This window comes from Dermacentor silvarum, chromosome 2 (genome assembly GCF_013339745.2).
Source record: "Dermacentor silvarum isolate Dsil-2018 chromosome 2, BIME_Dsil_1.4, whole genome shotgun sequence".
Classification (NCBI taxonomy): domain Eukaryota; kingdom Metazoa; phylum Arthropoda; class Arachnida; order Ixodida; family Ixodidae; genus Dermacentor; species Dermacentor silvarum.
In genome coordinates, this window is record NC_051155.1 from 12,698,784 (window position 1) to 12,722,972 (window position 24,189).

General features: G+C 41.8%; 1 protein-coding gene across 1 annotated transcript in view; it reads left to right on the plus strand.

Moving 5' to 3' along the window:
• LOC119441323 (uncharacterized) overlaps positions 1–24,189 on the plus strand; it is a 175,015-nt gene that overhangs the window by 28,067 nt on the left and 122,759 nt on the right. The window contains exons 5-6 of the mRNA XM_049661106.1: positions 21,728–21,755; positions 23,377–23,625. Coding sequence (XP_049517063.1) covers positions 21,728–21,755; positions 23,377–23,625 — 277 coding nt within the window. The remainder of the gene's footprint in view (positions 1–21,727; positions 21,756–23,376; positions 23,626–24,189) is intronic.

A 24,189-nucleotide genomic window follows, 5' to 3' on the forward strand; every position in this document is an offset into this window, starting at 1 on the left:
AGGGGACAATCTGAGTGCTATGCACATGCTACTGCGCTAGTCAATTCATATTGTATAATTTCAGATCATAACATTCGTGGCGATATAGAGCAAAGGATAAATAGATATGGCATTAGACAGGGTGAGCGCTAATATTAGTCTGTTTATGGTGAATCAATTCATTCAATAGGTTTGTGTCCTTTAAGCGTTATATGGAAATAAAAAGAGGAGGGGACAATCTGAGTGCTAAGTACATGCTCCTGCGCTAGTGAATTCATACGGAATAATTTCAGATCATAACATTCGTGACGACATAGCGTAAAGTAGAAGTACATATGGCATTAAAGAGTGTGAGCGATATCTATTGGTTACATGACTAGCCTGTTTATGGTTAATTATTTCAGACAATAGGGCTTGGGGCCTCTAAGCGTGATACCGAAACAAAAAGTGGAGAGGATAATCTGAGTGCCATGCACATGCTACTGCGCTAGTCAATTCATATTGAATAATTTCAGATCATAACATTCGTGGCGACATATCACAAAGTAGAAATACATATGGCATTAGACAGGGCGAGCACTATCTATTGGTTGCATGACTGGTCTGTTTACGGTGAATCATTTAAGACAATAGGGTTTGTGGACTCTAAGCGTGATGTGGAAATAAAAAGAGGAGGGGACAATCTGAGTGCCATGCGGATGCTACTGCGCTACTAAAATAATATTGGATAATTTCAGATCATAACATTCGTGGCGACATAGCGCAAAGTACAAATCCATATGGCATTAGACAGGGTGAGCACTATCTATTGGTTACATCACTAGTCTCTGTATGGTGAATCATTTCAGACAATAGGGTTTGTGGACTCTAAGCATGATATCAAAACAAAAAGAGGAGGGGACAATCTGAGTGCTATGCACATGCTACTGCGCTACTCAATTCATATTGAATAATTTTAGATCATAACATTCGTGACGACATAGCGCAAACTAGAAATACATATGGCATTAGACAGGGCGAGCACTTTTATTGGTTACATGATTAGTCTGTTTATGGTGAACCATTTCAGACAGTAGATTTGTGGACTCTAAGCGTGATGTGGAAATAAAAAGAGGAGGGGACAATCTCAGTGCTATGCACATGCTACTGCGCTATTCAAGTCATATTGAATAATTTCAGATGATGGCATTCATGGAGACATAGCGCAAACTAGAAATACATATGGCATTAGACAGGGCGAGCACTTTTATTGGTTACATGACTAGTCTGTTTATGGTGAACCATTTCAGACAGTAGATTTGTGGACTCTAAGCGTGATGTGGAAATAAAAAGAGGAGGGGACAATCTGAGTGTTATGCACACGCTACTGCGCTAGTCAATTATACTGACAAATTTCAGATCATAACATTCGTGGCGACATATCTCAAAGTAGAAATACATATGGCATTAGACCGGGTCAGCGCAATTATTAGTTGCATGACTAGTCTCTTTATGGTGAATCAGTTCAGACAATAGGGTTTGTGGACTCTTAACGTGAAATGGAAATAAAAATAGGAGGGGACAATCTGAGTGCTATGCACATGCACTCAATTCATATTGTATAATTTAATATCATAACATTCGCGACGACATAGCGCAAAATTGAAATATATATGGCATTAGAAAGTGTGAGCACTATCTATTGGTTACATGACTAGTCTGTGTGTAGTGAATCATTACAGACAATAGGGATTGTGGAGTCTAAGCGTGATGTGGAAATAAAAAGAGGACGGGACAATCTTTGTGTTATGGACATGCTACAGCGCTAGTCAATTCATATTGAATAATTTCAAATCATAACATTCGTGACGACATAGCGCAAAATAGAAGTATATATGGCATTAAAGAGTGTGAGCGCTATCTGTTGGTTACATGACTAGTCCGTTTATGGTGAATCATTTCAGACAATAGGGTTTGTGGACTCTAAGCGTGATATGGAAATAAAAAGAGGAGGGGCCAATCTGAGTGCTATGCACATGCTACTGCGCTACTAAATTCATATTGAATAATTCCAAATCATAACATTCGTGACGACATAGCGCAAAGTAGAAATATATATGGCATTAGACAGGGTGAGCACTTTTATTGGTTACATGACTAGTCTGTTGATGGTGAATCATTTCAGACAATAGGGTTTGAGGACTCTAAGCGTGATATGGAAATAAAAAGAGGAGGGGAAAATCTGAGTGTTATGCACAAGCTATTGCGCTAGTCAATTCATACTGACAAATATCAGATCATAACATTTGTTGCGACATAGCGCAAAGTAGAAATACATATGGCATTAGACCGGGTCAACGCAATTATTAGTTACATGACTAGCCTGTTTATGGTGAATCATTTCAGACAATAGGGTTTGTGGCCTCTAAGCGTGATACCGAAACAAGAAGTGGAGGGGACAATCTGAGTGCCATGCACATGCTACTGCGCTAGTCAATTCATATTGAATAATTTCAGATCATAACATTTGTGGCGACATATCACAAAGTAGAAATACATATGGCATTAGACAGGGCGAGCACTATCTATTGGTTGCATGACTGGTCTGTTTACGGTGAATCATTTAAGACAATAGGGTTTGTGAACTCTAAGCGTGATGTGGAAATAAAAAGAGGAGGGGACAATCTGAGTGCCATGCGGATGCTACTGCGCTACTAAAATAATATTGGATAATTTCAGATCATAACATTCGTGGCGACATAGTGCAAAGTACAAATCCATATGGCATTAGACAGGGTCAGTGCTATTATTAGTTGCATGACTAGTCTCTTTATGGTGAATCAGTTCAGACAATAGGGTTTGTGGACTCTAAGCGTGAAATGGAAATAAAAAGAGGAGGGGACAATCTGAGTGCTATGCACATGCTACTGCGCTAGTCAATTGATATTGAATAATTTCAGATCGTAACATTCATGGCGACATAGCGCAAAGTAGAAATACATATGGCATTAGACAGGGCGAGCACTATCTATTGGTTACATGACTAGTCTGCTTATGGTGAACCATTTCAGAAAATAGGGTTTGTGGCCTCTAAGCGTGATATGGAAATAAAAAGAGGAGGGGACAATCTGAGTGTTATGCACATGCTACTGCGCTAGTCAATTATATTGACAAATTTCAGATCATAACATTCGTGGTGACCTAGCGCAAAGTAGAAATACATATGGCATTAGACCGGGTCAGTGCTATTATTAGTTGCATGACTAGTCTCTTTATGGTGAATCAGTTCAGACAATAGGGTTTGTGGACTCTAAGCGTGAAATGGAAATAAAAAGAGGAGGGAACAATCTGAGTGCTATGCACATGCTACTGCGCTAGTGAATTCATACTGAATAATTTCAGATCATAACATTCGTGGCGACATATCACAAAGTAGAAATACATATCGCATTAGATAGGGCGAGCGCTATCTGTTGGTTACATGACAAGTCTGTTTATGGTGAATCATTTCAAGCGTGATATAGAAATAAAAAGAGGAGGGGACAATCTGGGTGCTATGCACATGCTACTGCGCTAGTCAATTCATATTGTATAATTTCAGATCATAACATTCTTAGCGATATAGCGCAAAGGATAAATAGATATGGCATTAGACAGGGTGAGCGCTAATATTAGTCTGTTCATGGTGAATCAATTCATTCAATAGGGTTTGTGGCCTCTAAGCGTGATATGCAAATAAAAAGAGGAGGCGACAATCTGAGTGCTAAGTACACGCTCCTGCGCTAATGATATCATACGGAATAATTTAAGATCATAACATTCGTGACGACATACCGTAAAGTAGAAGTATATATGGCATTAAAGAGTGTGAGCGCTATCTGTTGGTTACATGACTAGTCCGTTTATGGTGAATCATCTCAGACAATAGGGTTTGTGGACTCTAAGCGTGATATGGAAATAAAAAGAGGAGGGGACAATCTGAGTGCTATGCACATGTTACTGCGCTACTCAATTCATATTGAATAATTTAAGATCATAACATTCGTGACGTCATAGCGCAAAATAGAAATATATATGGCATTAGACAGGGCGAGCACTATCTATTGGTTACATGACCAGCCTGTTTATGGTGAATCATTTCAGACAATAGGGTTTGTGGCCTCTAAGCGTGATATGGAAATAAAAAGAGGAGGGGACAATCTGAGTGTTATGCACATTCTACTGCGCTAGTCAATTATACTGACAAATTTCAGATTATAACATTCGTGGTGACCTAGCGCAAAGTAGAAATACATTTGGCATTAGACCGGATCAGTGCTATTATTAGTTGCATGATTGCATGACTAGTCTCTTTATGGTGAATCAGTTCAGACAATAGTGTTTGTGGACTGTAAGCGTGAAATGGAAATAAAAAGAGGAGGAGACAATGTGAGTGCTATGCACATGCCACTGTGCTACTCAATTCATATTGAATAAATTCAAATCATCACATTCGTGACGACATAGCGCAAAGTAGAAATATATATGGCATTAGACAGGGTGAGCACGTTTATTGGTTACATGAGTAGTCTGTTTATGGTGAATCATTTCAGACAATAGGGTTTGTGGACTCTAAGCGTGATATGGAAATAAAAAGAGGAGGAGACAATCTGAGTGCTATGCACATGCTACTGCGCTAGTCAATTCATATTGAATAATTTCAGATCATAACATTCCTGGCGACATAGCGCAAAGTAGAAATACAGATGGCATTAGACATGCTGAGTGCTATCTATTGGTTAGATGACTAGTCTGTTTATGGTGAATTATTTCAGACAATATGGATTGTGGCCTCTAAGCGTGATATCGAAAGAAAAAGAGAAGGAAACAATCTGAGTGCCATGCACGTGCTACTCCGCAAGTCAATTCATATTGAAATATTTCAGATAATAACATTCATGGCGACATATCACAAAGTAGAAATACATATGGCATTAGACAGGGCGAGCACTATCTATTGGTTGCATGATTGGTCCGCTTACGGTGAATCATTTAAGACAATAGGGTTTGTGGACTCTAAGCGTGATGTTGAAATAAAAAAAGGAGGGGACAATCTGAATGGTATGCACATGCTACTGCGCTACTCAAGTCATATTGAATAATTTCAGATGATAGCATTCAAGGAGACATAGCTCAAACTAGAGATATGTATGGCATTAGACAGGGCGAGCACTTTTATTGGTTTCATGACTAGTCTGTTTATGGTGAATCAATTCACACGATAGGGATTGTGGTCTCTAAGCGTGATATGGAAGTAAAAAGAGGGGGGGACAATCTGAGGGCTATGCACATGCTACTGCGCTAGTCAATTCCTACTGACAAATTTCAGATCATAACATTTGTGGCGACATAGCGCAAAGTAGAAATACATATGGCATTAGACACGGTGAGCACTTTTATTGGTTACATCACTAGTCTGTTTATGGTGAATCATTTCTGACAATAGGGTTTGTGCACTCTAAGCGTGATTTGGGAATAAAAAGAGGAGGGGACAATCTGAGTGCCATGCATATGCTACTGCGCTAGTCAATTCATATTGAATGATTTCAGATCATAACATTCGTGGCGACATATCACAAAGTAGAAATACGTATGGCATTAGACAGGGTGAGCGCTATTATTGGTTACATGAGTAGTCTGTTTATGGTGAATCATTTCAGACAATATGGTTTGTTGCCTCTAAGCGTGATATGGAAATAAAGAGAGGAGAGGACAATCTGAGTGCTAATAAAGTTCTCCTGCACTAGTCAATTCCTACTGAATAATTTAAGATCATAACATTCGTTTCGACATAGCGCAAAGTAGAAATACATATGACATTATACAGGGTGAGTGCTATTATTGGTTACATGACTAGTCTGTTTATGGTGAATCAATTCAGACAACACGGTTTGTGGTTTCTAAGCGTGATATGGAAATAAACAGAGGAGGGGACAATCTGAGTGCTCTGCAGATGCTACTCTGCTAGTCAATTCAGACTGACAAATATCAGATCATAACATTCGTTGCGACATAGCGCAAAGTAGAAATACTTATGGCATTAGACAAGGTGAGCATTTTTATTCGTTACATGACTAGTCTGTTTATGGTGAATCATTTCAGACAATAGGGTTTGTGGACTCTAAGCATGATATCGAAACAAAAAGAGGAAGGGACAATCTGAGTACCATGCACATGCTACTGCGCTACTCAATTCATATTGAATAATTTCAGATCATAACATTCGTGGCGACATAGCGCAAAGTAGAAATACAGATGGCACTAGACATGCTGAGTGCTATCTATTGGTTAGATGAATAGTCTGTTTATGGTGAATTATTTCAGACAATATGGATTGTGGCCTCTAAGCGTGATATCGAAAGAAAAAGAGGAGGGGACAATCTGAGTGCCATGCACAAGCTACTCCGCAAGTCAATTCATATTGAAATATTTCAGATAATAACATTCGTGGCGACATATCACAAAGTAGAAATACATATGGCATTAGACAGGGCGAGCACTATCTATTGGTTGCATGACTGGTCCGCTTACGGTGAATCATTTAAGACAATAGGGTTTGTGGACTCTAAGCGTGATGTGGAAATAAAAAGAGGAGGGGACAATCTGAGTGGTATGCACACGCTACTGCGCTACTCAAGTCATATTGAATAATTTCAGATGAAAGCATTCAAGGAGACATAGCTCAAACTAGAAATATATATGGCATTAGACAGGGCGAGCACTTTTATTGGTTACATGAGTAGTCTGTGTATGGTGAATCAATTCACACGGTAGGGATTGTGGACTCTAAGCGTGATATGGAAGTAAAAAGAGGGGGGGGGGACAATCTGAGGGCTATGCACATGCTACTGCGCTAGTCAATTCCTACTGACAAATTTCAGATCATAACATTTGTGGCGACATAGCGCAAAGTAGAAATACATATGGCATTAGACCGGGTCAGCGCTACTATTAGTTGCATGACTAGTCTGTTTATGGTGAATCATTTCAGACAATTGGGTTTGTGGACGCTAAGCGTGATATGGAAACAAAAAGAGGAGGGAACAATCTGAGTACTATGCACATGCTACTGCGCTTCTAATTTCATATTGTATAATATCAGATCATAATTTTCAAGGAGACATAGCGCAAACTAGAAATAGATATGGCATTAGACAGGGTGAGCTCTTTAATTGGTTACATCACTAGTCTGTTTATGGTGAAGCAATTCAGACAATACATTTGTGGACTCTAAGCGTGATATGGAAATAAAAAGAGGAGGGGACAATCTCAGCGTTATGCACAAGCTATTGCGCTAGTCAATTCATACTGACAAATTTCAGATCATAACATTCATTGCGAGATAGCGCAAAGTAGAAATACATACGGCATTAGACACGGTGAGCATTTTTATGGGTACATCACTAGTCTGTTTATGGTGAATCATTTCTGACAATAGGGTTTGTGCGCTCTAAGCGTGATTTGGGAATAAAAAGAGGAGGGGACAATCTGAGTGCCATGCATAGGCTACTGCGCTAGTCAATTCATATTGAATGATTTCAGATCATAACATTCGTGGCGACATATCACAAAGTAGAAATACATATGGCATTAGACAAGGTGAGCGCTATTATTGGTTACATGAGTAGTCTGTTTATGGTGAATCATTTCAGACAATATGGTTTGTGGCCTCTAAGCGTGATATGGAAATAAAGAGAGGAGAGGACAATCAGAGTGCTAATAAAGTTCTCCTGCACTAGTCAATTCCTACTGAATAATTTCAGATCATAACATTCGTTTCGACATAGCGCAAAGTAGAAATACGTATGACATTATACAGGGTGAGTGCTATTATTGGTTACATGACTAGTCTGTTTATGGTGAATCAATTCAGACAACACGGTTTGTGGTTTCTAAGCGTGATATGGAAATAAACAGAGGAGGGGACAATCTGAGTGCTATGCAGATGCTACTCTGCTAGTCAAGTCATACTGACAAATATCAGATCATAACATTCGTTGCGACATAGCGCAAAGTAGAAATACATATGGCATTAGACAAGGTGAGCATTTTTATTCGTTACATGACTAGTCTGTTTATGGTGAATCATTTCAGACAATAGGGTTTGTGGACTGTAAGCATGATATCGAAACAAAAAGAGGAAGGGACAATCTGAGTACCATGCACATGCTACTGCGCTAGTCAATTCATATTGAAATATTTCAGATAATAACATTCGTGGCGACATATCACAAAGTAGAAATACATATGGCATTAGACAGGGCGAGCACTCTCTATTGGTTGCATGACTGGTCCGCTTACGGTGAATCATTTAGGACAATAGGGTTTGTGGACTCTAAGCGTGATGTGGAAATAAAAGAGGAGGGGACAATCTGAGTGCCATGCACATGCTACTCCGCAAGTCAATTCATAATGAAATATTTCAGATAATAACATTCGTGGCGACATATCACAAAGTAGAAATACATATGGCATTAGACAGGGCGAGCACTATCTATTGGTTGCATGGCTGGTCCGCTTACGGTGAATCATTTAAGACAATAGGGTTTGTGGACTCTAAGCGTGATGTGGAAATAAAAAGAGAAGGGGACAATCTGAGTGGTATGCACACGCTACTGCGCTACTCAAGTCATATTGAATAATTTCAGATGAAAGCATTGAAGGAGACATAGCTCAAACTAGAAATATATATGGCATTAGACAGGGCGAGCACTTTTATTGGTTACATGACTAGACTGTTTATGGTGAATCAATTCACACGATAGGGATTGTGGACTCTAAGCGTGATATGGAAGTAAAAAGAGGGGGGGGGGCAATCTGAGGGCTATGCACATGCTACTGCGCTAGCCACTTCCTACTGACAAATTTCAGATCATAACATTTGTGGCGACATAGCGCAAAGTAGAAATACATATGGCATTAGACCGGGTCAGCGCTACTATTAGTTGCATGACTAGTCTGTTTATGGTGAATCATTTCAGACAATTGAGTTTGTGGACGCTAAGCGTGATATGGAAACAAAAAGAGGAGGGAACAATCTGAGTGCTATGCACATGCTACTGCGCTTCTAATTTCATATTGTATAATATCAGATCATAAATTTCAAGGAGACATAGCGCAAACTAGAAATATATATGGCATTAGACAGGGCGAGCTCTTTTATTGGTTACATCACTAGTCTGTTTATGGTGAAGCAATTCAGACAATAGGGTTTGTGGCCTCTAAGCGTGATATGGAAATAAAGAGAGGAGAGGACAATCTGAGTGCTAATAAAGTTCTCCTGCACTAGTCAATTCCTACTGAATAATTTCAGATCATAACATTCGTTTCGACATTGCGCAAAGTAGAAATACATATGATATTATACAGGGTGAGTGCTATTATTGGTTACATGACTTGTCTGTTTATGGTGAATCAATTCAGACAAACCGGTTTGTGGTCTCTAAACGTGATATGGAAATAAAAAGTGGAGGGGACAATCTGAGTGCTATGCAGATGCTACTCTGTTAGTCAATTCATACTGACAAATATCAGATCATAACATTCGTTGCGACATAGCGGAAAGTAGAAATACATATTTCATTAGACAAGGTGAGCATTTTTATTCGTTACATGACTAGTCTGTTTATGGTCAATCATTTCTGACAATAGGCTTTGTGGACTATAAGCGTGATTTGGGAATAAAAAGAGGAGGGAACAATCTGAGTGCCACGCATATGGTACTGCGCTAGGCAATTCATACTGAATAATTTCAGATCATAACACTCTTGGTGACATAGCGCAAAGTAGAAATACACATGGTATTGGACAGGGTGAGCGCTATCTATTGGTTGCATGAGTGGTCTGTTTACAGTTAATCATATAAGACGATAGGGTTTGCGGACTCTAAGCGTGATGTGGAAATAAAAAGAGGAGGGGTCAATCTGAGTGCTATGCACATGCTACTGCGCTACTCAATTCATTTTGTATAATTTCAGATCATAACATTCGTGGCGATATAGCGTAATGGAAAAATAGATATGGCATTAGACAGGGTGAGCGCTAATATAAGTCTGTTTACGGTGAATCATTTAAGACAATAGGGTTTGTGGACTCTAAGCGTGATGTGGAAATAAAAAGAGGAGAGGACAATCTTAGTGCTAAGTACATGCTCCTGCGCTAATGAATTCATATGGAATAATTTCAGATTATAACATTCGTGACGAGATAGCGCAAAGTAGAAGTATATGGCATTAAAGAGTGTGCGCGATATCTATTGGTTACATGACTAGCCTGTTTATGGTGAATCATTTCAGACAATAGGTTTTGTGGCCTCTAAGCGTGATACCGAAACAAAAAGCCGAGGGGACAATCTGAGTGCCACGCACATGCTACTGCGCTAGTCAATTCATACTGAGTAATTTCAGATCATAACATTTATGGCGACATAGCGCAAAGTATAAATACATATTGCATTAAACCGGGCCAGCGCTAATAGATGCATGACTACTCTCTTTATGGTGAGTCAATTTAGACAATAGAGTTTGTGGACTCTAAGCGTGATATGCAAATAAAAAGAGGAGGAGACAATCTGAGTGCTATGAACATGCTACTGCCCTAGTCAATTCATACTGAATAATTTCAGTTAATAACATTCGTGGCGACATATCACAAAGTAGAAATACATATGGCATTAGACAGGGCGAGCACTCTCTATTGGTTGCATGACTGGTCCGCTTACGGTGAATCATTTAGGACAATAGGGTTTGTGGACTGTAAGCGTGATGTGGAAATAAAAGAGGAGGGGACAATCTGAGTGCCATGCACATGCTACTCCGCAAGTCAATTCATATTGAAATATTTCAGATAATAACATTCGTGGCGACATATCACAAAGTAGAAATACATATGGCATTAGACAGGGCGAGCACTATCTATTGGTTGCATGGCTGGTCCGCTTACGGTGAATCATTTAAGACAATAGGGTTTGTGGACTCTAAGCGTGATGTGGAAATAAAAAGAGAAGGGGACAATCTGAGTGGTATGCACACGCTACTGCGCTACTCAAGTCATATTGAATAATTTCAGATGAAAGCATTCAAGGAGACATAGCTCAAACTAGAAATATATATGGCATTAGACAGGGCGAGCACTTTTATTGGTTACATGACTAGACTGTTTATGGTGAATCAATTCACACGATAGGGATTGTGGACTCTAAGCGTGATATGGAAGTAAAAAGAGGGGGGGGGGGACAATCTGAGGGCTATGCACATGCTACTGCGCTAGTCACTTCCTACTGACAAATTTCAGATCATAACATTTGTGGCGACATAGCGCAAAGTAGAAATACATATGGCATTAGACCGGGTCAGCGCTACTATTAGTTGCATGACTAGTCTGTTTATGGTGAATCATTTCAGACAATTGGGTTTGTGGGCGCTAAGCGTGATATGGAAACAAAAAGAGGAGGGAACAATCTGAGTGCTATGCACATGCTTCTGCGCTTCTAATTTCATATTGTATAATATCAGATCATAAATTTCAAGGAGACATAGCGCAAACTAGAAATACATATGGCATTAGACCGGGCCAGCGCAATTATTAGTTGCATGACTAGTCTCTTTATGGTGAATCATTTCAGACAATAGGCTTTGTGGACTCTAAGCGTGATATGGAAATAAAACGAGGAGACAATCTGAGTGCTATGCACATGCTACTGCGCTACTCAATTCATATTGAATAATTTCAAATCATAACATTCGTGACGACATAGCGCAAAGTAGAAATATATATGGCATTAGACAGGGTGAGCACTTTTATTGGTTACGTGAGTAGTCTGTTTATGGTGAATCATTTCAGACAATAGATTTGTGGACTGTAAGCGTGATAGCGAAATAAAAAGAGGAGGGGACAATCTGAGTGTTGTGCACACGCTACTGTGCTAGTCAATTCATACTGACAAATTTCAGATCATAACATTCGTTGCGAGATAGCGCAAAATAGAAATACATACGGCATTAGACACGGTGAGCATTTTTATTGGTTACATGACTAGTCTGTTTATGGTGAATCATTTCAGACAATAGATTTGTGGACTGTAAGCGTGATAGCGAAATAAAAAGAGGAGGGGACAATCTGAGTGTTGTGCACATGCTACTGTGCTAGTCAATTCATACTGACAAATTTCAGATCATAACATTCGTTGCGAGATAGCGCAAAGTAGAAATACATACGGCATTAGACACGGTGAGCATTTTTATTGGTTACATGACTAGTCTGTTTATGGTGAATCATTTCTGACAATAGGGTTTGTGGCCTCTAAGCGTGATATGGAAATAAAGAGAGGAGAGGACAATCTGAGTGCTAATAAAGTTCTCCTGCACTAGTCAATTCCTACTGAATAATTTCAGATCATAACATTCGTTTCGACATTGCGCAAAGTAGAAATACGTATGACATTATACAGGGTGAGTGCTATTATTGGTTACATGACTTGTCTGTTTATGGTGAATCAATTCAGACAAACCGGTTTGTGGTCTCTAAACGTGATATGGAAATAAAAAGTGGAGGGGACAATCTGAATGCTATGCAGATGCTACTCTGTTAGTCAATTCATACTGACAAATATCAGATCATAACATTCGTTGCGACATAGCGCAAAGTAGAAATACATATTTCATTAGACAAGGTGAGCTTTTTTATTCGTTACATGACCAGCCTGTTAATGGTGAATCATTTCAGACACTAGGGTTTGAGGACTCTAAGCGGGATATGGAAATAAAAAGAGGAGGGGACAATCTGTGTGTTATGCACAAGCTATTGCGCTAGTCAATTCATACTGACAAATTTCAGATCATAACATTCGTGGCGACATAGCGCAAAGTAGAAATACATATGGCATTAGACAGGGTGAGCGCTATCTATTGGTAGCATGACTGGTCTGTTTACGGTGAATCATTTCAGACAATAGGGTTTGAGGACTCTAAGCGGGATATGGAAATAAAAAGAGGAGGGGACAATCTGTGTGTTATGCACAAGCTATTGCGCTAGTCAATTCATACTGACAAATTTCAGATCATAACATTCGTGGCGACATAGCGCAAAGTAGAAATACATATGGCATTAGACAGGGTGAGCGTTATCTATTGGTAGCATGACTGGTCTGTTTACGGTGAATCATTTCAGACAATAGGGTTTGAGGACTCTAAGCGGGATATGGAAATAAAAAGAGGAGGGGACAATCTGTGTGTTATTCACAAGCTATTGCGCTAGTCAATTCATACTGACAAATTTCAGATCATAACATTCGTGGCGACATAGCGCAAAGTAGAAATACATATGGCATTAGACAGGGTGAGCGCTATCTATTGGTAGCAAGACTGGTCTGTTTACGGTGAATCATTTCAGACAATAGGGTTTGTGGCCTCTAAGCGTGATATGGATATAAAAAAGGAGGGGACAATCTGAGTGCTATGCAGATGCTACTGCGCTACTCAATTCATATTGAATAATTTAAAATCATGACATTCGTGGCGACATAGCGCAAAATAGGAATACATATGGCATTAGACAGGGTGAGCACTATTTATTGGGGACATGACTAGTCTGTTTATATGGAATCAATTCAGACAATAGGGTTTGTGGACTCTAAGCGTGATGTGGAAAAAAAAAGAGGAGAGGACAATCTTAGTGCTAAGTACATGCTCCTGCGCTAATGAATTCATATGGAATAATTTCAGATTATAACATTCGTGACGAGATAGCGCAAAGTAGAAGTATATGGCATTAAAGAGTGTGCGCGATATCTATTGGTTACATGACCAGCCTGTTTATGGTGAATCATTTCAGACACTAGGGTTTGTGGCCTCTAAGCGTGATATGGAAATATAAAGAGGAGGGGACAATCTGAGTGCTATGCACATGCTACTGCGCTACTCAAGTCATATTGAATAATTTAAGATGATAGCATTCAAGGAGACAAAGCGCAAACTAGAAATACATATGGCATTACACAGGGCGAGCACTTTTATTGGTTACATAACTTGTCTGTTTATGGTGAACCATTTCAGACAATAGATTTGTGGACTCTAAGCGTGATATGAAAATAAAAGAGTAGGGGACAATCTGAGTGCTATGCACATGCTACTGCGCTAGTCAATTCATACTGACAAATTTCAGATCATAACAATCGGTGCGACATAGCGCAAAGTAGAAATACATATGGCATTAGACAGGGTGAGCGCTACTATTGGTTACATGACCAGCCTGTTTATGGTGAATCAATTCAGACAATAGGGTTTGTGGCCTCTAAGCGTGATATGGATATAAAAAGAGGAGGGGACAATCTGAGTGCTATGCACATGCTACTGCGCTACTCAAGTCATATTGAATAATTCTAGATGATAACATTCGTGGCAATATAGCGCAAAGGATCAATAGATATGGCATTAGACAGGGTGAGCGCTAATATTAGTCTGTTCATGGTGAATCAATTCATTCAATAGGGTTTATGGCCTCTAAGCGTGATATGGAAATAAAAAGAGGAGGGGACAGTCTGAGTCCTAAGTACATGCTTCTGCGCAAGTGAATTTATACGGAATAATTTCAGATCATAACATTCGTGACGACATAGCGTAAAGTAGAAGTATGTATGGCATTAAAGAATGTGAGCGATATCTATTGGTTACTTGACTAGCCTGTTTATGGTGAATCATTTCAGACAATAGGTTTTGTGGCCTCTAAGCGTGATACCGAAACAAAAAGACGAGGGGACAGTCTGAGTGCCACGCACATGCTACTGCGCTAGTCAATTCATACTGAGTAATTTCAGATCATAACATTTATGGCGACATAGCGCAAAGTATAAATACATATTGCATTAAACCGGGCCAGCGCTTATAGTTGCATGACTACTCTCTTTATGGTGAGTCAATTTAGACAATAGGGTTTGTGGACTCTAAGCGTGATATGCAAATAAAAAGAGGAGGAGACAATCTGAGTGCTATGAAGATGCTACTGCCCTAGTCAATTCATACTGAATAATTTCAGATCATAACATTCATGGCGACATAGCGCAAAGTAGAAATACACATGGTATTGGACAGGGTGAGCGCTATCTATTGGTTGCATGAGTGGTCTGTTTACAGTTAATCATATAAGACGATAGGGTTTGCGGACTCTAAGCGTGATGTGGAAATAAATAGAGGAGGGGACAATCTGAGTGCCATGCACATGCTACTGCGCTAGTCAATTGATATTGAATAATTTCAGATCATAACATTCGTGGCGACATATCACAAAGTAGAAATACATAAGGCATTAGACAGGGCGATCACTATCTATTGGTTGCATGACTGGTCTGTTTACGGTGAATCATTTAAGACAATAGTGTTTGTGGACTCTAAGCGTGATGTGGAAATAAAAAGAGGAGGGGACAATCTGAGTGCTAAGTACATGCTCCTGCGCCAATGAATTCATACGGAATAATTTCAGATCATAACATTCGTGACGAGATAGCGCAAAGTAGAAGTATATCGCATTAAAGAGTGTGAGCAATATCTATTGGTTACATGACTAGCCTGTTTGTGGTGAATCATTTCAAACAATAGGGTTTGTGGCCTCTAAGCGTGATATGGAAATAAAAAGAGGAGGGGACAATCTGAGTGCTATGGACACGGTACTGCGCCACTCAAGTCATATTGAATAATTTCAGATGATAGCACTCAAGGAGACAAAGCGCAAACCAGAAATACATATGGCATTAGACAGGGCGAGCACTTTTATTTGTTACATGACTAGTCTGTTTATGGTGAAGCATTTCAGACAATATATTTGTGGACTCTAAGCGTGATATGAAAATAAAAGAGTAGGGGACAGTCTGAGTGCTATGCACATGCTACTGCGCTAGTCAATTCATACTGACAAATTTCAGATCATAACATTCGTTGCGACATAGCGCAATGTAGAAATACATATGGCATTTGACCGGGTGAGCGCTATTATTATTTGCATGACTAGTCTCTTTATGGTGAATCAATTATCACGATACGGATTGTGGACTCTAAGCGTGATATGGATATAAAAAGAGGAGGGGACAATATGAGTGCTATGCACATGCTACTGCGCTACACAATTCATATTGAATAATTACAGATGATAACATTCAAGGAGACAGAGCGCAAACTAGAAACACAGATGGCATTAGACAGGGTGAGCTATTTTATTGGTTACATCACTAGTCTGTTTATGGTGAATCATTTGAGACAATAGATTTGTGGACTCTAAGCGTGATGTGGAAATAAAAAGAGGAGGGGACAATCTGAGTGCCATGCACATGCTACTGCCCTAGTCAATTCATATTCAATAATTTCAGATCATAACATTCGTGGCGACATATCACAAAGTAGAAATACATATGGCATTAGACAGGGCGAGCACTATCTATTGGTTGCATGACTGGTCTGTTTACGGTGAATCATTTAAGACAATAGTGTTTGTGGACTCTAAGCGTGATGTGGAAATAAAAAGAGGAGGGGACAATCTGAGTGCTAAGTACATGCTCCTGCGCCAATGAATTCATACGGAATAATTTCAGATCATAACATTCGTGGCGAGATAGCGCAAAGTAGAAGTATATGGCATTAAAGAGTGTGAGCGATATCTATTGGTTACATGACCAGCCTGTTTATGGTGAATCATTTCAGACAATAGGGTTTGTGGCCTCTAAGCGTGATACCGAAACAAAAAGAGGAGGGGACAATCTGAGTGCTATGCACATGCTACTGCGCTACTCAAGTCATATTGAATAATTCTAGATGATAGCATTCAAGGAGACAAAGCGCAAACTAGAAATACATATGCCATTAGACAGGGCCAGCACTTTTATTGTTTACATAACTTGTCTGTTTATGGTGAATCATTTCTGACAATAGGGTTTGTGGACTCTAAGCGTGATATGGAAATAAAAAGAGGAGGGGACAATCTGAGTGCCATGCACATGCTACTGCGCTTGTCAATTCATATTGTATAATTTCAGATCATAACATTCGTGGCGATATAGCGCAAAGGATGAATAGATATGGCATTAGACAGGGTGAGCGCTAATATTAGTCTGTTCATTTTGAATCAATTCATTCAATAGGGTTTATGGCCTCTAAGCGTGATATGGAAATAAAAAGAGGAGGGGACAGTCTGAGTCCTAAGTACATGCTTCTGCGCAAGTGAATTTATACGGAATAATTTCAGATCATAACATTCGTGACGACATAGCGTAAAGTAGAAGTATGTATGGCATTAAAGAATGTGAGCGATATCTATTGGTTACATGACTAGCCTGTTTATGGTGAATCATTTCAGACAATAGGTTTTGTGGCCTCTAAGCGTGATACCGAAACAAAAAGACGAGGGGACAATCTGAGTGCCACGCACATGCTACTGCGCTAGTCAATTCATACTGAGTAATTTCAGATCATAACATTTATGGCGACATAGCGCAAAGTATAAATACATATTGCATTAAACCGGGTCAGCGCTAATAGTTGCATGACTACTCTCTTTATGGTGAGTCAATTTAGACAATAGGGTTTGTGGACTCTAAGCGTGATATGCAAATAAAAAGAGGAGGGGACAATCTGAGTGCTATGAACATGCTACTGCCCTAGTCAATTCATACTGAATAATTTCAGATCAAAACATTCATGGCGACATATCACAAAGTAGAAATACATAAGGCATTAGACAGGGCGAGCGCTATCTCTTGGTTACATGACTAGCCTGTTTATGGTGAATAATTTTAGATAATATGGTTTGTGGACGCTAAGCGTGATATGGAAACAAAAAGAGTAGGGTACAATCTGAGTGCTATGCACATGCTACTGCGCTAGTCAATTCATACTGAATAATTTCAGATCATAACATTCGTGACGAAGTAGCGCAAAATGGAAATATATATGGCATTAGAAAGTGTGAGCACTATCAATTGCTTACATGACTAGTCTGTGTATGGTGAATCATTTCAGACAGTAGGGATTGCGGACTCTAAGTGTGATGCGGAAATAAAAAGAGGAGGGGACAATCTGAGTGCTATGTACATGCTACTGCGCTACTCAATTCTTATAGAATAATTTCGGATCGTAACATTCGTGACGACATAGCGCAAAATAGAAATATATATGGCATTAGAAAGTGTGAGCGCTATCTATTGGTTACATGACTAGCCTGTTTATGGTGAATCATTTCAGACAGTATGGTTTGTGGACGCTAAGGGTTTGTGGATACCAAGGCAAGCGCTTCTTTCTCTATGTGCGTATAATTGAGTTCTGCTGACGTCAGCGTTCTTGAACGAAATGCTATCGTATGGTCCACGCCCACAATGCGGTGAGATAATACTGCGCCTAAACCGTCTGATTTAGCGTCACACTCTAGCCGCAATTTCTTCTGCGGATCATAGTGAACCAGAAAATTGGCCTTTAACAAGGCACGCTTTGCGTCCTCAAAAGCTCTTTCATGCTCGTCTTTCCAGTTCCAGCGTTCGCCTTTCGCCAGCAATCGATAGAGCGGAGCCAGGGTCGAAGCCAAATTAGGCAAAAACTTTGAGTAATACGTTATTAGCCCCAGAAACGACCTTGGCTCACCGACTCTGGTTTTTGGTGCAGCTGTTGTGGCTTCAAGGTTGTCACGCAGCGGGTGAAGGCCGATAATCTTGTGCTCAGAAACTGCACTTCTTTCTCTCGGAACCAACATTTGGCTTTGTTCAGCTGGAGGCCACTGTCCCGCAGTCTCTGCAACACTTGTCGACGCGTCGACGCTGTTTCTCGGCGATTATGATGTCGTCCAAGTATACGCGCACTCTTGGTAAGCCCCGCAATAACGACTCAATGCGCAGTTGGAACAGTGCGGGAGCAAACGAGATGCCGAAGGCTAATCGGTTTTACGAGTATAAGTCCTGGTGCGTGTTGATGACGGTTATCTTTTTAGCGTATTCGTCAAGCGGGAGCTGGTTATAAGCATTCCGCAAGTCCAGTCTGCCCCGTAGAGCGCAGCGAAAATTTCATCCACCTTTGGTAAAGAGTACTGCTCCAGGTGAGTGGCGGGGTTCACGGTGAGTTTAAAATCGCCACACAGCCTGATGTTCCCATTGTTCTTCACCAGTGATACAACAGGCGCAGCCCACTCGGAAACACTCACCGGCGACAGAACGCCTTGCTGAACGAGGCGGTCAATTTCAGCGGACACGGCTTTGTGATGCGGGAACGGCACCGAACTAGCCCTCAAAAACCGTGACATCGCACCTTCTTTCTGGTGCAGTTTCACTGGCGGACCGTTGCAACAGCCCAGCCGGTCTTCAAACAAGTCTGAGAACTCATCAAGCAGCTCTTTTATGCCGTCTTCAGACTGCATCGCATGAACGCCCGGTAGAGCCTATTCTTCGAACAGTGACAAGCCAGCTTCGCGGAAAGCGTGAATTGTGTTTCTACCACACAGTAGTGGACCATCCCAGTCGACTACCACGAGCGAACTGTCCACTTGCGTCTTGCCGTGCTCCACACTCATGGCGACTCGGCCGACCACTGGCAGAGGCCCCAAGAAGCAGACCAATCAAAGTGGCGTTTTTTCTAGCCTAGGCGGTGCCTCTTAAAGACGTTTTTTAGGAATAACGTTGACGGTTGACCCTGTGTCGATCAGCATCCGTAGTGTGCTGCCGCCGCAGACCAAGTTGGGTTCCATTGGTCGCGTCCTCGCTTGGTCAGCATTGTTCTGGGTAATTAGGGCGAAAAGCATTTGTTCCTCGTTGTCTTCCCTATCGGAAAGTTCGTTGAGCGCGTATGATCCCTGTCGGTTGGTGCGCCGGCGCTGGCACATTCTCGCCAAGTGTCCTCTAGTGCCGCATTTTCTGTACGCTTTCCCGGCATGTTGGCATTCGTGTGCCGTGTGATTTGAGCCGCAGCACGAAGGGCGTTGGTCTCGTCTATCGTACCCGCTGTCAGTATTTCGTCTGCTGCCACGACGCCGTTGAACGAAGAGCACATTGCCAGCGTCTTTCTCGCCGTCTGCATTCGTCATGGAACTAACGTTACGGTTTCTGAAGACATTGCGAATTCCTCAGCTTCCTGCTGAGTCAGCTTCCTTTGCGTTAGCAGGAACCACCTGGCGTCGTCGGCCCAGATCCAGTCTCGTAACATTCTGTCCAGAAAACTGCCGAAGTTGCAATCTTTCGCAAGACGTCGTAAGTCGGTCACAAAGTCTGTCTCGCCATCTTCTTTCTTCCGTATGAAGAATGCGTGACTTGCCGCTGTCTCGTTCACTTGTGGGCTGTAGTGCTCTTCTAACACCTTCACAACTTCGTCGTACTCTAAGCTGTTCACGGGCGTTGACGGGCATCGTCCCTGAAGAACTCGAACTACGTTGTCACTGTGCGATGCTACCAAGAGTTTCCGGCGCTTCGATGAGTCCTTAATATCGTTGCCTTCGAAGTAAGCCTCCAGGCGAACATGTTAGGCATCCCAACTGCTTATTGTCTCGTCAAACTCGGGTGGCCTCGATCCCATCCTCGTCACCACTGAGAGGACGCAACACAGTAACGACAAGAATACTGCGCAGTTTATTGCTCTGCACTTGAACTTTAAGTAAGTGAAAAACACGTGAGCAGCGACACCCGCTGTGGCCGAGCATATCACTTCTTGCTGGTAGCTAATAAGGAACTCGGGTGCACAAGTGTGCTTTATCGACGACGCTGCAATAATAAATACTCATTTATCGCGCTACCCTTCGCATCAACTCACGTTAGAAACTTGGTTATGCATCAGCCGGCGTCGTTATGGTCTAAATAGAATAAAACTGGTAAATTTGCGTTTCGTTTTGAACCAAATGAGGCTTCTGGAATTATGTTTCTCTCCAGCGAAGCCCACGCATCTATTATCACGTCCACCCATTTAAGCCGCTATATAGCCGCGTTTACACGAATGCGACAGAAGCACATTTGCAAGCGCATTTGTGATGCGACGCCGTTTACATGACTCCCGAGATGGTAGCGCCACATGCGTGAGTAGACTCCCGCCCGTGCACTAATGTGATGCGCCTAAGCGCATTACCACTGTTTACATGGATGTTATGCGCTAGAAATGCGATGCGCCACTGTCGCATTCATGTAAACGTGGCTTATGGTCGAGCTGGAAAGTCAGCGCCCTAATGCGATGCGGCTGGAATGAGTTAATTGAACAATATTGCTTTAATGCGTGTGCATTCTTAGGGTCTCCCAGGCACTTTTTGACGGATATCGATGTATGTTTCCTCCCTACCTGTGCTTAAGGCGCAGAGTTGTACACCAACCGCCAGACCGGTCACTGGGCGTACGGGAAGATCTATTCTCAGCATTCGCAGGTCTTGAAGGCCACGCGTGGACGGTGCGGTCCCCAGATAGCGCAGCGTGTCACAAAGACTGTTTGCCGCATTGCGTGTTTTCACCGTTTGAGTGCACCGGTACGCCCAGCATTTCGGAGGCCCAGGCTTCTTGGTGGTTGCGCTAGATGGCGACGGGATATTTTTCCACGGTGTCGCTGTAATCCTATTAACATTGAGAGTCATGGTCAGACGGGTTCTGACCGTGATACTCCTGACTAGTGATCCGAAGGCATCCACAATTCTTCTCATCTACGTGTGCCGCTGGATAGTCAGGGCAGAAAATCAGCGCCCTAAATGCCATTAATTAAAGGGTATATGACTGAATTATCCATTTTTGTTTTTTTTTCAGAACCGCTACAAGGACACGCTGTACAACGGTGAGTGTATGAAGTTCATTTGTAGGAGACACAGCCATAGGGTGTCTTTTCTGCTTAATTTATTGTTTGAAATGCAGAGCCGCATCATTCACGCTGTGCCTCTCCAGTGGCCATGCGCTGCGCCAGATCTGCACGAGCGCATATGAGATTTATGCCTTACGTTCAAGTAAATTCTTATTGAGATAACAATTATATCGACACTTCAAGCGGATTTATGCCGCCGCGTCGCCGCCATAGAACTTTTTGTCGGGCTCGGGCAGGCAGCCCAAGGTAAAAACGGGCCCGGGCCGGGCCCGTGCAGTGCTCTAGCACCGTATCTTGAAAGCTATCTGCAGACGGCTCATAGCTTCACCACTCAGTTTCCGTTGAAGCGATAGACCACACGAACATTCGCTTGCTGCTGCCGCTGCGCTTGCTCACGCCAGCGTTTTGACAGCGGTTGTGGGCGGTCATATGGTGTGATCTATTTATGTTTGCTTGTGCACGCTGACACCATGCTTGTTAATTTAGTCAGCAAGCAAATGTGTCCAAGTTTATACAGCCGATAAAACTAGTATGCTTATTTCGTATAGCTCTCTACTAATTTGCTATCACAATTGATACTTCGCCTTTTTATCTGGTAAACAAGCTAATACAAAATGTACAATGCAAATGCACAGTATAAAGAAACCACTATATGATGCTTGACTAATACATGTTTGCCTACGGTGAATGGCTTCAGTCACGGGCACATTAGGCGCATCAATAGGTAGAAACACTAATAAAGATACGTCATCTCTAAAAGAAATATAAGAAATCTTGTGGCGTTATTTTTAGCAGTGTTTTATTAATTGCAATAGCTTTCATTTGATTACGCTTAGTGTTTGCCGACCATCTTGTGCCTTTTATATTGAACCTTGTGTCCTCGGTACAACACAATGCGCGAAAAAGCACACGCGTACCCGCAGCGGTAGCCGTGTGGCTCGGGTGTTGCGCTGCTGAGCTTGAGATCGCGAGATCGATGCGTGTCCCGGCGGCCGCATTTCTGTGGGGACAAAATGCGAAGATGCTTTTGTTAAACTATAAAGAACCCCCCAGGATAAAATCTAAGCCAGAGACCCCCACTGGAACCTGTCTCACTATCAGATGAAAATTTTGACACATGTAACATCCGACTAAATCTATAAAAGCACACCACAGTGCATACCTTGTAGACGTCCTGTGCCCTCTTCATGTGAGGCGTATTTACCTTAAGCAGTACCCGTCATGGCGTAATGAGTGACGCACAACGAAGCAAAACACAATTTATAGAATCCACCCCGGAACCTCTCGCTTCAGTTTGTTATGTCGAAAAGCGAGCTCTTATGTGTCGCCTCATTACGTCGACAACCAGGTAACAGCTCAAGCGACAATGAATCAACAATCGCTGCCGTCTGTGGTCCTTCCAAGGAAGCGGGGATGCTTTGTAGGCGTTGCAGCCTCGTAGTGCCGAAAATCATGATTTAGCAATTTTGTTGAGAAAATCATGAAAGCAGCCATTTAAACTATTTGAGTGCTTCAAGCGTGCAGCTACGCCGAAACCTAGGTTGCAGCCACAAATACTGCTGAGCGTCTATTGCATGGGGTCTCGTCTGCTTTACAGAGACCGGCACGGGTACCAACTACGCGTACAAGAAGAAGACGCAGCAGAGTTCGACGTACGAGCTGTACGGGATCCAGTACACGTCGGACAAAGCGGTCGATGGATCGCACAACACGGATGGCTTGAAGCCACCCTACTTCGCCCATACGCTAGACTCCTACTGGAATGAGCTGTTCCCCTGGTGGATGGTGGATCTGGCGCAGGACATCACCGTCACCGGCATACGCATACGGAACCGCAAGGAGTGGGGTACTGTTTCTTCCCTTCTATATTAGGCACATTTGGGTACTCAGCCATACGAGTATGACATCAGCATTCTTAGGGTACTTTGTCGAAGCTAAATGTTTATCTCCATGTCAGTCTTTTCCCAAAAATTTGGGTGTCTGGGTAACGCGTCGTGCTTTTGTGCTCAGGGAACAGGATTCAAAACTTGCGTAAGTGGCATGGTGTAGATACAGGGTGTTTCAGCGAACACTTTCAAAATTTTTTAAAGGTAGCCTGTGGTAGATTCGAGTTGATGAGCTGATCTACTCGAAGAGGCGGACATGCGCAAAAAATCTAATGCATATTCGACTAATTAAGTTTTCAACTAATTGCCCTATGGCCCATATTACAATTTACAAATTCTAGCCGTGGAGTTCGCAAGGCGGATCCACTTGGGAACAATTCTCAGGATGAATCCAGTACCGAGATAATAATTACTGGACTTTGTGGAGAAATGCATAGGCGCTCCAGTTACTTTTGTGCTTCAATGCATAAAACGACGTTTTGTTAAGAAAGTAACTGGAACGCCAACGCCAAAACCTGCTTCAC